Source organism: Microtus pennsylvanicus, chromosome 1 (genome assembly GCF_037038515.1).
Source record: "Microtus pennsylvanicus isolate mMicPen1 chromosome 1, mMicPen1.hap1, whole genome shotgun sequence".
NCBI classification, from domain to species: Eukaryota; Metazoa; Chordata; class Mammalia; order Rodentia; family Cricetidae; genus Microtus; species Microtus pennsylvanicus.
Window position 1 is genome coordinate 174,788,732 of NC_134579.1, and position 14,205 is coordinate 174,802,936.

The window sequence follows — 14,205 nt, forward strand, 5'->3', positions numbered from 1 at the left end:
TGTTTGTTTATTTTTTTATTTTTTATTTATTTATTTTTTTTGTTATGCTGCCCTGAGCATATTTATTAAGGCATTCTATGTTTTTTGTAAGAAAACCAGTTTGTAAAGCTAAAAAATCCTAATGATTAAAAATTACATGCTAAATAAAGAGCATGTAGGGCAAGATACATAATTTTTTAGCAGAATTTTAAAAATTTATTATGTTTACAATGTTCTGCCTGCATATATGCCTGCCCGCCAGAAGAAGGCACCAGATCTCAGAGATAGTTGTGAGCCACCATGTGGTTGCTGGGAATTGAACTCAGGACCTCTGGACGATCAGCCCATGCTCTTAACCTCTGAGCCATCTCTCCAGCTCCAAGGCGCATGATTTTTAAAACGTTTGAAGGCGATTGACATACTTTTTCCTTTTTTATTTTTTAATGGTTTGTTTGTTTGTTTATTTTGAGGCAGGATTTGTCTATGCAGTCCTGGCTGTTCTAGAACTCACTCTGTAGACCAGTCTGGCCTCGAACTACAGAGATTCACCTGCTTCTGCCTCGCGAGTGCGGGAATTAAAGGTGTGTGCCACCACCATCCAAGTCTTTTTCTATTTTTAAAATCACTTTTATAATTGCTGTTTTAATACTTCATCAATAAAATAAATTCTGGAATAATTCTTAGACCTAGGGAGCGCCGGCGGCCAGACGCGGCGGAGCGCCGGTGGCCAGATGCGGCGGAGCGACACTGCATTCAGGACGAGGCTTTAAGAGACCAGCGCGGCAGCAGACGCAAGCAGCAGAGTCAGGCAGGCAATAAGGAGAACAGATCGCCCTACTACAATCAAATCAAAGAGGTAGGCCTTTGTTTGGCCAGGTCACTGGCAAACGGGGAGCCTGGTCCTGTCCGGAAGACACTTCGGAGGGGTGAGAGGGTTCTTGGCCTGCGGCAGAAACCAGAAAACAGAGCGAGGGCATCTTGTAAGCGGAGCCCTGGGCCAGCAGGGAAACCTGATCCGGTTTTTAAAAGACCTATTAGATAGGATTAATAAGAGGAGATGGGCAGACGCCAAGGCAAGAACTCACCCAATAATCTGAAAAACAACATGAAAACACCAGAACCCAAGGATCTTACAACAGAGGTATTTGAACAATCTAACACAGAAGAAGTGGAAAAAATTGACTTTATGAACGCAATAGAGTCCCTTAAACAACATGTAAAAAATGCCCTTATAGAAATGGATGAGAAGTATAACAAAAAGTTTGAAGAAATGAGTAAATATGTACATGATACCCTGGGAAACCAAGATAAAACGATCAAACAGGTAATGGAAACAGTTCAAGAATTGAAAACTGAAATGAAGGCAAGGAAGAAAATACAAACTGAGGACCAGCCGGATATGGAAAATCTAGGTCAACGAGCAGAGTCTACAGAAACAAGCATAATCAATAGAATACAAGAGATAGAAGAAAGAATCTCAGATGCTGAAGACACCATAGAGAAAATAAACGAACAGATCAAAGAAAACAGCAAAACCAACAAATTCTCAACACAAAACATTCAGGAAATATGGGACACAATAAAAAAACCAAACTTAAGAATAATAGGTATAGATGAAGGAGAAGAGTCACAGCTCAAAGGCCCAGAAAATATATTCAACAAAATTATGGAAGAAAACTTTCCCAACTTAAAGAAAGATATTCACTTAAATATTCAAGAAGCATACAGAACACCAAACAGACTGGATCAAAGAAAAACATCTCCTCGCCATATAATAATCAAAACACAAAATATACAGGTTAAAGAAAGAATATTAAGAGCTGCAAAGGAAAAAGGGCAAGTAACTTATAAAGGTAAACCGATCAGACTTACACCTGACTTCTCTATGGAAACTATGAAAGCCAGAAGGTCCTGGATAGATGTTCTGCAGAAGCTAAGAGACCATGGATTCAAGCCCAGACTACTATACCCAGCCAAGCTTTCGTTCACTATAAATGGAGAAATCAAGACATTCCAGGATAAGAATAAATTTAAACAATACGTAGCCACAAATCCAGCCCTACAGAAAGTAATAGAAGGAAAATCACAACCCAAGGAATCCAACACTGCCAACACTGCCTACAATAACCCGGGCATCTAGTGACCCTTCACTAGCACATCTCAAAGAAGGGAGACACACAATCTCTACAACCAAAAGCAATAAGAATAACCGGAGTAAACAACCACTGGTCATTAATATCACTTAATATTAATGGGCTCAATTCACCTATAAAAAGGCACAGGCTAAAAGATTGGATACGAAAACAGGATCCAACATTCTGCTGTTTGCAAGAAACACATCTCAACCACAAAGACAGGCACCTACTCAGAGTAAAGGGTTGGGAAAAGGTGTTTCAAGCAAATGGTCCTAAGAAAAAAGCAGGTGTGGCCATATTAATTTCTAACAAAACTGACTTCAAACTAAAATCAATCAGAAGAGACCGAGATGGTCACTTTATACTCATAACAGGAACAATTTGTCAGGATGAAGTCTCAATTCTGAATATCTACGCCCCCAATATAAAAGCACCCACTTATGTAAAAGAAATATTACTAGAACTCAAAGCAGACATCAAACCACACACACTAGTAGTAGGAGACTTCAACACACCTCTCTCTACAAGGGACAGGTCAATCAGACAGAAACCTAATAGAGAATTAAGAGAATTATTGGAGGTAATGAAGCAAATGGACTTAACAGACATCTATAGAACATTCCACCCAAATAGGAAAGAATATACCTTCTTCTCTGCAGCTCATGGAACCTTCTCAAAAATTGACCACATACTTGGAAACAAAGGAAACCTCCACAGATACAAAAAAATATCAGTGTCCACCTGTGTCCTATCTGATCACCATGGATTAAAGTTAGAAGGCAACAACAATGCTACCCACAGAAAGCCGACAAACTCATGGAAACTGAACTGTCAACTACTGAACCACACCTGGGTCAAGGAAGAAATTAAGAAAGAAATTAAAGTCTTCCTTGAATTTAATGAAAATAAAGAGACAACATACTCAAACCTATGGGACACAATGAAAGCAGTGCTAAGAGGAAAGTTCATAGCACTAAGTGCCCACTTAAAGAAAACGGAAAATGCATACATTGGGGACTTAACAACACACCTGAAAGCTCTAGAAAAAAAAGAAGCAGACGCGCCCAGGAGAAGTAGAAGATTGGAAATAATAAAACTGAGGGCCGAAATCAACAAAATAGAAACACAGAAAACAGTCCAAAGAATCAATGAAACAAAAAGCTGGTTCTTGGAGAAAGTCAACAAGATCGACAAACCCCTATCCAAACTAATTAAACGACAGAGAGAGAACACACAAATAAGATCAGAAATGAAAAGGGGGACATAACCACAGACACAGAGGAAATTCAGAGAATCATTAGATCTTACTACAAAAGCCTGTATAACACAAAACTGGAAAATATAAAAGAAATGGACACTTTTTTAGATAAATACCATATACCAAAGTTAAACCAGGACCAGGTGAACAATCTAAACAGACCTGTTAGTCGCGAAGAATTAGAAGAGGTTATCAAAAACCTCCCTACCAAAAAAAGCCCAGGACCAGATGGTTTCAATGCGGAATTCTACCAGAACTTCCAAGAAGAGTTAATACCTATACTCCTTAATGTATTCCACAATATAGAAACAGAAGGGTCATTACCAAACTCCTTCTATGAAGCTACAGTTACTTTGATACCAAAACCACACAAAGACTCAACCAGGAAGGAGAATTACAGGCCAATCTCACTCATGAACATCGACGCAAAAATCCTCAACAAAATACTGGCAAACCGAATCCAAGAACACATTAGAAAAATTATCCATTATGATCAAGTAGGCTTCATCCCAGAGATGCAGGGCTGGTTCAACATACGAAAATCTATCAATGTAATCCACCATATAAATAAACTGAAAGAAAAAAATCATATGATCATTTCATTAGATGCTGAAAAAGCATTCGACAAAGTTCAACACCCCTTCATGATAAAGGTCTTGGAGAGAATAGGGATACAAGGATCCTACCTAAATATAATAAAAGCTATTTACAGCAAGCCAACAGCTAACATTAAATTGAACGGAGAAAAACTCAAAGCCATCCCACTAAAATCAGGAACACGACAAGGATGTCCACTCTCTCCATACCTCTTCAATATAGTGCTTGAAGTTCTAGCAATAGCAATAAGACAACATAAGGAGATCAAGGGGATTTGTATTGGAAAGGAAGAAGTTAAGCTTTCATTATTTGCAGATGATATGATAGTATACATAAGTGACCCCAAAAATTCTACCAAAGAACTCCTACAGCTGATAAACACCTTTAGTAATGTGTCAGGATACAAGATCAACTCCAAAAAATCAGTTGCCTTCCTTTACACTAAGGATAAGGAAACAGAGAGGGAAATCAGAGAAGCATCAACTTTCACGATAGCCACAAATAGCATAAAATATCTAGGGGCAACCCTGACCAAGGAAGTGAAAGACCTATTCGACAAGAACTATAAGTCTTTGAAGAAAGAAATTGAAGAAGACACCAGAAAATGGAAGGACCTCCCTTGCTCTTGGATTGGGAGGATCAACATAGTAAAAATGGCAATTCTACCTAAGGCAATTTATAGATTCAATGCAATCCCCATCAAAATCCCATCAAAATTCTTCACAGATCTGGAGAAGACAATAATCAACTTTATATGGAGGAACAAAAAACCCAGGATAGCCAGAACAATCTTATACAATAAAGGATTGTCTGGAGGCATTACCATCCCTGACTTCAAACTCTATTATAGAGCTACAGTATTGAAAACAGCATGGTATTGGCATAAAAACAGAGAAGTCGACCAATGGAATCGAATAGAAGACCCTGACTTTAACCCACAAACCTATGAGCACCTGATTTTCGATAAAGGAGCTAAAAGTATACAATGGAAAAAAGACAGCATTTTCAACAAATTGTGCTGGCAAAACTGTCAATCTGTAAAAGAATGAAAATAGATCCATATCTATCACCATGCACAAAACTCAAGTCCAAATGGATTAAAGACCTCAATATCAGTCCGAACACACTGAACCTGATAGAAGAGGAAGTGGGAAGTACTCTACAACACATGGGCACAGGAGACCACTTCCTGTGTATAACCCCAGCAGCACAGACACTAAGGGCATCATTGAATAAATGGGACCTCCTGAGGCTGAGAAGCTTCTGTAAAGCAAAGGACACTGTCACTAAGACAAAAAGGCAACCCACTTACTGGGAGAAGATTTTCACCAACCCCGCAACTGACAAAGGTCTGATCTCCAAAATATATAAAGAAATCAAGAAACTAGACCGTAAAAGGCTAATCAATCCAATTATAAAATGGGGTACTGAGTTGAACAGAGAATTCTCAACAGAAGAACTTCAAATGGCCAAAAGACACTTAAGGTCATGCTCAACTTCCCTAGCGATCAGGGAAATGCAAATCAAGACAACTTTAAGATACCATCTTACACCTGTCAGAATGGTTAAAATAAAAAACACCAATGATAGCCTTTGCTGGAGAGGTTGTGGAGAAAGGGGGACACTCACCCATTGCTGGTGGGAATGCAAACTTGTGCAACCACTCTGGAAAGCAGTGTTTCGGTTTCTCAGGAAATTCGGAATCAACCTACCCCTGGATCCAGCAATACCACTCTTGGGAATATACCCAAGAGAGGCCCTATCATACAACAAAAGTATATGCTCAACTATGTTCATGGCAGCATTGTTTGTAATAGCCAGAACCTGGAAACAACCTAGATGCCCTTCAACGGAAGAATGGATGAAGAAAGTATGGAATATATACATATTAGAGTATTACTCAGCAGTAAAAAACAAGGACTTCTTGAATTTTGCATACAAATGGATGGAAATAGAAAACACTATCCTGAGTGAGGTAAGCCAGACCCAAAAAGAGGAACATGGGATGTACTCACTCATATTTGGTTTCTAGCCATAACTAAAGGACATTAGGCTTATAATGCATGTTCCTAGAGAAGCGAAATAAGAAGGTGAACCCAAAGACAAACACATAGGCATCCTCATAAATATTAACCTTCATCAGGCGATGAAAGGAGACAGAGACAGAGGAGCACGGGACAGAAATCTCAAGGTCCAAATCAGGAGCAGAAGGAGACGGAGCACGAGCAAGGAACTCAGGACCGCGAGGGGTGCACCCACACACTGAGACAATGGGGATGTTCTATCGGGAACTCACCAAGGCCAGCTGGCCTGGGTCTGAAAAAGCATGGGATAAATCCGGACTGGCTGAATATAGAGGACAATGAGGAATACTGAGAACTCAAGAACAATCGCAGAGGGTTTTTGATCCTACTGCACGTACTGGCTTTGGGGGAGCCTAGGCAGTTTGGATGCTCACCTTAGGAGACCTGGATAGAGGTGGGCAGTCCTTGGGCTTCCCACAGGTCAGGGAACCCTGATTGCTCTTCGAGCAGATTAGGGAGGGTGACTTGATCGGGGGAGGGGGAGGGAAATGGGAGGCGGTTGCGGGGAGGAGGCAGAAATCCTTAATAAATAAATAAATAAAAATAAAAAAATTAAAAAAAAAAAAAGAAAAAAAAATAATTCTTAGACTTTTTGTCAGCTAGGAAAAGTATAACTGAAGGGACTATCCAGGTACCAAATACTAGATACTTGGGTTGAAAATTAGTATTGGTGTTTTTGTTTCTTTGTTTAGAGACAAGGTCTCACACTGTAGTCCAGGCTATCTTTCACCTCATGGGAAAACTGCCTCAGCACAGTGCTTGGGTTACATACATGAGGTACGATTGATGGGTGAAAGTTAGCAATACAAGGAAGAACGTAGCTATACACTTTATGCATGAACATCATAATGTGATGGTAAGAGCCCATACACCAGCTGCATGCTGTATGATTCCATCTAAAGTTCAAAAGCAAGTAAAACTAATCAACAGGGAAACCTAGAACAATGGTTACCTTTTCAGTGTTCCACGTTGTGAGAGAGTAGAGTTCTGGAGTCCTGCTGATTTTATTTTGGGCAGCGAGCATACCATTGCTGTAATCCGTGGAGTCTGGATCTCGAGACCTGATTCTGACAACAAGGGAATGCAGAAAGGACAGGCACGCTCTAGAATAAATTCAGGTGCAGTGTGCACACTGATGAATCGCACTACTACCACCAACACACCCCGTTTATTATATACAGCACAGGGGGAGCCATAAATTAGCCTCCATAGGAGGTGTCTGTTGGCAGGCTGTCTCGAATTGTAAACATCCGGGAGGAGGAAGCTGCAGTTGCTAGTGTTTGTACACACTGATCAAGCCTCTGTAAACACTGGCACTTGGATCAGAGGAAGAAGCTTTTTCCAATTTCAAGCCCAGCCAGATGGGAAACAGCTTTGCTAATTTCCCATGGGTTCAAGGGCTGGGGTCTTTGTCACAGCTGTGTCCATTTCAACAAAATATTCACTCAGTATTGCACTCAGTTGGAGCTTCCTCCTGAAGACTCCCCCACCACCACCACCAACAGCAGGGGCTTACTCCCGGACGCCAGATTTGCCACAAACCACACCCAAACACCAGTTTCCCCAGAGATCCTTTATTAAGTAGGAAGAAAGAAAAGTTAAAGTGTCTGCTTTCTGACTCAGGCAGAAAAACAGCAGCAAATGACCTTGCTGGTGTAATTTTTAAGAGAAGGAAAAGGGAAGGTCTGTGTTAGAATGGCCCAAGACGTGGTAAAGTGGATAGGGAACTAGAGAGGAGGAGAAGGGGACAAGGGAAGAAGGGAAGAGGTATTTGTCCCAGAGGGACAAAGAAATGTCTCTAGACAGATATGGGACTTAGATAAATGAAGGTTTATAAAGGTAGAGGGGGAAACCCCACGTTAGGATGACACATTTAATTTTAATTGGACGTGTTAGATAAACCAAAGGGATTTTAAATTTCTGGACCTTGGTAGTCAGCCTTAGAAGGAGAAAGTGGCAAAATAAGGGAGTAGACCTTGATGGCTAGATTTAAGAAAGCAATCTAGTGGTTTTTAGCAAGACAGAGGAATTCGGGAGAGAAGGGAAAGGCCTGCCCGACTCATATGCTTGAGTGGGTTAGTGTCCCTTTGCCTTCTGTTTGCTGTGTAAAAATCTACCAAGACACTGATACTTTTGTTCACAATTTTTTAATGGGTGTTAGTAAATGTTTACTACAGCATTAAGAAGATTTTAGTGTTTTTGTTACCAAAATAAAACCATAGCAAATATTTTATCAATCTTTTATTATTGCTAATAATAGTAATGGCTTCTGAGTGAGTACTTTGACACTTTAGCATCATTTAGCCTTAGCCTGTGCAGCCAGTGCAGCTTCTTCACGCCACTTGGCTTTCTTTGCCAGATTCCAACTTGTTAAGGACTCATGTCGTTCTACAGCCTAAAAATAAAACACAACACAATATGACATTTTAAAGAACTTGCATCGTTGTTCTATGGAAAAGCCTTTGTAAAGTGAAAAGGGGAAAAGGTACCTTAAGTAACTCTCACAGTATCCAGAGAGAGAGAGAGAGAGAGAGAGAGAGAGAGAGAGAGAGAGAGAGAGAGAGAGAGAAGAAGAAGAAGGAGGAGGAGGAGGAGGAGGAGGAGGAGGAGGAGGAGGAGGAGGAGGGGAGGGGGAGGGGCAGGAGGAGGAAGAAGAAGAAGAAGAAGAAGAAGAAGAAGAAGAAGAAGAAGAAGAAGAAGAAGAAGAAGAAGAAGAAGAAGAAGAAGAAGAAAAGAAAAAGAAAGAGAAAAGAAAGAAAGAAAGAAAGAAAGAAAGAAAGAAAGAAAGAAAAGGCTCAATGTTATGGTGGAAATCACCTAAGATGCTAGGCTTCTAGTCAACTGGATAGTTGATACCAGGAATCAGCTGCCATCTCTCTTAGTTAAAATAGACATGTGTGTTGGCTAAAACATATGTTGAAATATTTTCCAACGTTGAAGCCCAAAAGGGAGATCCTCAGGTTCTAGGAATGAATGAAACCCAAGGCTTGCGCTGGCAGGGGATGGGAGAAAGATGCCAGGCTGGATGGGAATGGTTTCAGCCAGAGGGCATTTGGGAAAACACTAACCATGACAGCTGTGGACCGGGACTTTAACTATGCACACAAAGGAGTGAGCACATGATTGGATTCTTGACTGTGGAGCTGAGCTGTGAACGGGAAGCTGAAGGAGTCAGGAAAGGTGTGAAATAAGCTACACCAGCCTGATAGACCGGCAACAAGGGGGCCATTTGTTTGATTTAAAAACAAAACAAACAAAAAGCCCTAGTTTTCATCGTTTAGAGCAGAATACATGCCAGGCAGTGGTAGCACATATCTTTAATCGCAGTCTTTGAGTTTGGGGCCAGCTTGGTCTACAGAGTGAGTTGCAGGACAGCCAGGGCTACATGGAGAATCCCTGTCTCAAAAAAGAGGGGTGGGATATAGTTCCCATTAAAAGAGTTCTAGAAACCAGAGAAATGTCAATTTGGCAAGCAATTATCTAGGATAGGCTACCAATGAGATGGTTTAGATTTCTTTGTTCACTTTTGAATATTCAGCCCAGTCAGTATGGTTCTGAAGTATCTCCTCTGAGGAGCACATTGTAGGGGTAAGTTAACCCCAATGGTTAGCGTGCCATTACTAAGTTAATGACACCTGGTCCTTGCCCGAGGTTAGGGGACTCAGACATTTGAAAACCCGAAGAGTAAAGAATTGAGGGTGTCATGTTCTCTAATGGTGTAGCCATGGCTAGGTGGAAATAAGATGGGGTTCAAAGTGAAAGGAAAGATTCCAGAGGGTAAAGGGGGTGACTCTTATCACATTGTATACATATACAAAACTTTAAGAAGAAATCCAAGCATTGATGTCTTTTGCATGCCTGCCTCTCCAAAAGAAGGAGGAATGACAGCTGCTGAAATACCCCAGAAGGGAGGATACTGAGGTCAGGCGACCCAGCCAGTTCTAACCAGTCCAGTCACAGGGGACAAATGAGGTAGAGTGTGTCTAGAGGCAGCTCTCAGATGGAGTCTTTTAGAGCATCTGTCAGTATTGTTGAAGCTGCTCATGGTAAAAAAATAAAATAAAATAGTTCAGAGGATCCAGAGACAGGAAGGTTAGAGGCAGCGTACAGAATGTGAAATGGTCATCTCTCCACTTCTCTTTATAGATATTAAACAGGAAGTGTGCATGGAAGATGGCGAAGCTCATCCTCAACCCCGAAAGCCACTTCCAATCAGTACGCTTATCTCCTAACTCTGTGCAACCGCTACTTAGTGATTCAGATAATGAGCTGGTCTGTTTTACTTTCACACAACAGAGCTCTTATGCAGATTTTAAACTACTCTTTGTTACTTTACAAATAGAAAAAAAAACCTTTTGTCTCTCTTGACCAATTAATTTTGGATGCAAATTTTTATGAACAGATTTGTATCTATTATGATATACACATGTGGGTAGAGCCAGGATCCAAAGATGAATTTGTTCTTACAGCATAGTCAACCCCTGAATTCAGAACAAGGCCTATAACATTTCTTGTAACTAGTCTTGTTTCTCTCCCTACCCCATAAGCTTAGACTGAACCCTGGACCTCCAGAAGATAGACAAGGGGTCTGCCCCTGGGCCTCTTCCCCCGCCCACCACCACTGGGTATGGATTTCAGGGAGACACTCACCCTTTTGGCAGACACAATCACAGCAAAGCAGGCAACGATTGTGAGCCCGATCATTATGTAACAGGTTTTCACTCGAGCTTTGTTCCTGGCAACATCTATCATTTCAGGCCTAAACCAAAATGGGCATTTTGTTAATCATTTAGAATATCTGTTGATACTTTAATATTTGCTAATATTAAAGCAATCCAGCTTCCTGATGATCATGATAAATAATGATCGAATAGCTCAACTATTTCCCCAAATGCAAACCACAGCTGTAACAAATGCTAGCCCATTTGTCTTAGCAATTTCAAATTGGCATTCAGATTCCAATCTTAAACTAGAGGCAGCCCCTATGAAACCAGTGTAAAACATTTGGTTTCTAATTGATCAAGATGAAACTACTAGCGTGTATTGTTTGACAATGGCTTGTTATTTCTGAACTAGGATAAAATAATTGAAACTATTTGGAACAGCTTATATTTAAAACCACTTTCCATTTTTTCTTTCAAGAACTTCAGTTTCTTCTTGTCCTTTCCTACCTTATTCTCCAACAAGACTAGCTACATGCAAGTACACATAGTACAATTACCTTAGATTTTTGCAACACTACTCACAAGACTGTTACAATGGGAATCAAACTTTGGGTACTTTTATATTGAAAGAAAACGTTACCAATTTCCCATGATAATTAACTGTCAATTTATCAATATGCATAAGGTTCTTTACTCTGGAAAATATTGAGTGGCATTCTTATCTACTAGAAAGTTTATTTATGATTAGTTATAATGCAGTTAGTTACGTTTTTTAAAATTCATAAAGATGTGTTAAATTTCTCCTGAAAAGGAAAACTTTAACTCTTTTACGATTTGGGAAAAAAGTCTCAAAAAATACAGTAGCCTGTTTTTGTTGTGCTTTAGGCAGAATTAAGCTTAAAACGTCAATTGCAAACAGGCTCAATTAGTGGCCCAGGAGACATTATTAGATTGTATTTGTTGCCAGCTCTTTTTCCAGATGAAGCCTAAAAGATCTGATCATTTTAAACTTATTTATCTAGCTGTGATCTGGCACACAGAATTAGTTTAGCAGTTAAAACCAAAAGAAAAGGCACAGTTACTGTAAACAAAATTAGTGTGCAGTGCAAAAACCGTAGGTCTTCTATTAATTATTTGTCTGTTAAAATCATAGAGAATAACATTCCTTATGTTGCAAGCATAACATCTTAATAGAATGTCCCTCCTAAATAGCAAAACTTTCAAAAATTATAAAAACAATAAAACTGAAAACATATACAAATACTCTGAGCTCAAAATTACAATGCTTGTTATAAGTGTCTTATTCGTTGTGAAATGCTCCCGTATATGTTATTTCTGTTGACGGTGATCCTGGGGGAATTAAATTGACTCTGAAATGGATCTTTTCCCATGTTCAGCTGTGATGATGCAATATAGAGAAATCCATTCTGTTGGAAATTAACTTGCAACATTGCAGATTCTTTACATTCTTAATCTGTTATAATGGTAGATATCAAAATTCAAACTAACTAAGGGTGGACTTTTATTTCTTGCTCTACTTATATTCTTTCTACATTTTTGACTCTAAAATACTATATTTTAGTAAGTAGAACTTGTCCTCAAATTTTTCTGAGACTCATGTTTTCAACAGTTTGGAGTCTATATATGTCAAGAATAAAATTTGTTTATAGTATTAGAAAATATATTTAAGTTGATTTCAGATTTTCACATTTTTTAAACTGTTGCTCAAAGAGCAAGTTTCATTGCTTCACAATGAGTTACTGAGTGTACATTTTCCCAACACACGATTTGCCACTTCCATTTCACTTAAAGCCGTTTAGGATGAAACCAACCATGCTGAAGTTGCCTAGCATCCCAGGGCCAGGAAACTTGGTACCAGATGGCTACTCTCCAGTAGTCAAAAAGTCCTATAAGGACTCTTTCCTTGTATGGAGCAGTAAGAAAACATCCCCTGACATGGGCCCCTCTAGGTCTCTAACATCCCAGCCACCACCACCCAGGTTCTAGTTTAACTTAAGTATGTTAATTACTTTGATCATTGCTGTAATAGAGTACCTTGACAAGGGCAAATTAAGAATGTGTTTGCTTTGGTTCACAGTCTGTCATTGTGGTGTGGTGTGCATAGAGTGAGGATGTAGTCTATCATGGAGTTAAGCGCGGTGTTTGTAGTTGAGATGGCCATATATGTATGTAATGGTATTGGAAAGTCAAGCTCTTTTATTCCGTTCAGGACCACCCCCGCCCCCCCCCCACACACTCCGCCACCGCCACCACCACCACCACCACCGGTCAATCTTCCCACACTGATTAACCTAATTTAGTAATTCCTCACAGACATGCTCAGAAATATCTCTTCCTCAATTCTGTATCCTATCGTGTTCTTGCTAACCATCACAGTACTCCATGGCTCAGTCTGCTCAGAGCTCTCCAGGAACTCGTGTCTACAAGGCTGGGTGGGAACTGCCCGCTAAATTCCTGGGTTTTCATTCAGCGTCTGCTCTCTAAAACGCCAGCTTCCCACTGTCTAGTTAAGTACCTTGACATTTACCCACACTAGGGGAATGTTGTAAATAACTGTTAGTGTGCACCTTGGCTGCCTTGCCCCTGGCCAGCAAGCACACGGATAGGGCACTGTGTCCCTCCCGAGCTTCGAGTCTCCCCATTGGGAGCGAAACCCAGTCAAGGACCCCATTCACACTTACGGTACTAGGGGCGGGATCTCATCTATGGATTTGAAACGCCCGGTCCACAGCAGGATTTTCTTGTCGAATTGCGAAGGCTTGTACTGGGCGGGGATCCTGTGAACCTTCTCTGCAGCGAAAGCGATAGGCAGATCAGAAGCACAGTGCGTCCGCAAACCTGAACCCTCCAGTCCGAGCCCCTGGCCCGCCCTCTCGCAGCCCTCTTCCTCCCAGTTTTTCCCTACCCTAACCTGGGGGCTCAGAACCTCTGAGGTTCTGGCTGCTGGAGCTACAGGGGTGACTCGCGGCCCGGGGACCCCATCCCGGCCAACTCGGGACAGTTTGAGGGGCGCGGCGGCCGGTGAACTCCAAGCCCCAGCGCAGGACGCTGCTGCGGACCCAGAGCATCCTGCACACCACACTCTCTGGACACCACAGCCGCCTGCTCCGAAGCTCGCCGACCCCGCCCCGCCCCGCCCAGGAGGCTGCACTGAAGCTAAGCATGGTCTGTTCCCAGTTAAGCCTCAGGCCTGTCACGCAACGATTCTCCTGGAGGAGCCGCGGGTCCGAGGGAAAGTTTCGGGGCGCAAACCCACCAACCTTGAGATAGCTCATGCGACTCATTTAAAAGATATTTCTTGGTATTGAGTAGGTAGGGGTTTTCAGGATTTCAGCCTTGGTCCCATTAGAGAATAAATCTAAACTTTTACAGACTTTCAAATGCAGGAAACGACAAATCTCACCAAGCAAGGGCAGGAAATCTAAACAAATTAAAGATTCCTTCCACACCCCGAAGCAGCCTTGTAC

At 41.1% G+C, this 14,205-nt stretch overlaps 1 protein-coding gene across 1 annotated transcript; it reads right to left on the bottom strand.

Annotated features, from left to right (window-relative positions):
- Positions 1-8,215: 8,215 nt before the first annotated feature.
- On the bottom strand, positions 8,216-13,806 carry Fam162b (family with sequence similarity 162 member B). Its single transcript, XM_075959234.1, has 4 exons — positions 13,650-13,806; positions 13,420-13,528; positions 10,704-10,812; positions 8,216-8,448 (listed from the first exon to the last, which is right to left on the bottom strand). The coding sequence occupies exons 1-4, from the start codon at positions 13,804-13,806 to the stop codon at positions 8,350-8,352; spliced, it is 474 nt and encodes a 157-aa protein (XP_075815349.1). The 3' UTR covers positions 8,216-8,349.
- Between the last annotated feature and the right edge of the window lie 399 nt (positions 13,807-14,205).

Excerpts from the sequence above, each read along its gene's own strand:
- Fam162b (XM_075959234.1), bottom strand. The coding sequence starts at position 13,806 with ATGCTCTGGGTCCGCAGCAGCGTCCTGCGCTGGGGCTTGGAGTTCACC. Across the intron at positions 13,529-13,649 it reads CAGAGGTTCTGAGCCCCCAG|AGAAGGTTCACAGGATCCCC; the intron begins GTTAGGGTAGGG and ends CTTTCGCTGCAG. Across the intron at positions 10,813-13,419 it reads GAGATCCCGCCCCTAGTACC|GCCTGAAATGATAGATGTTG; the intron begins GTAAGTGTGAAT and ends ATTTTGGTTTAG.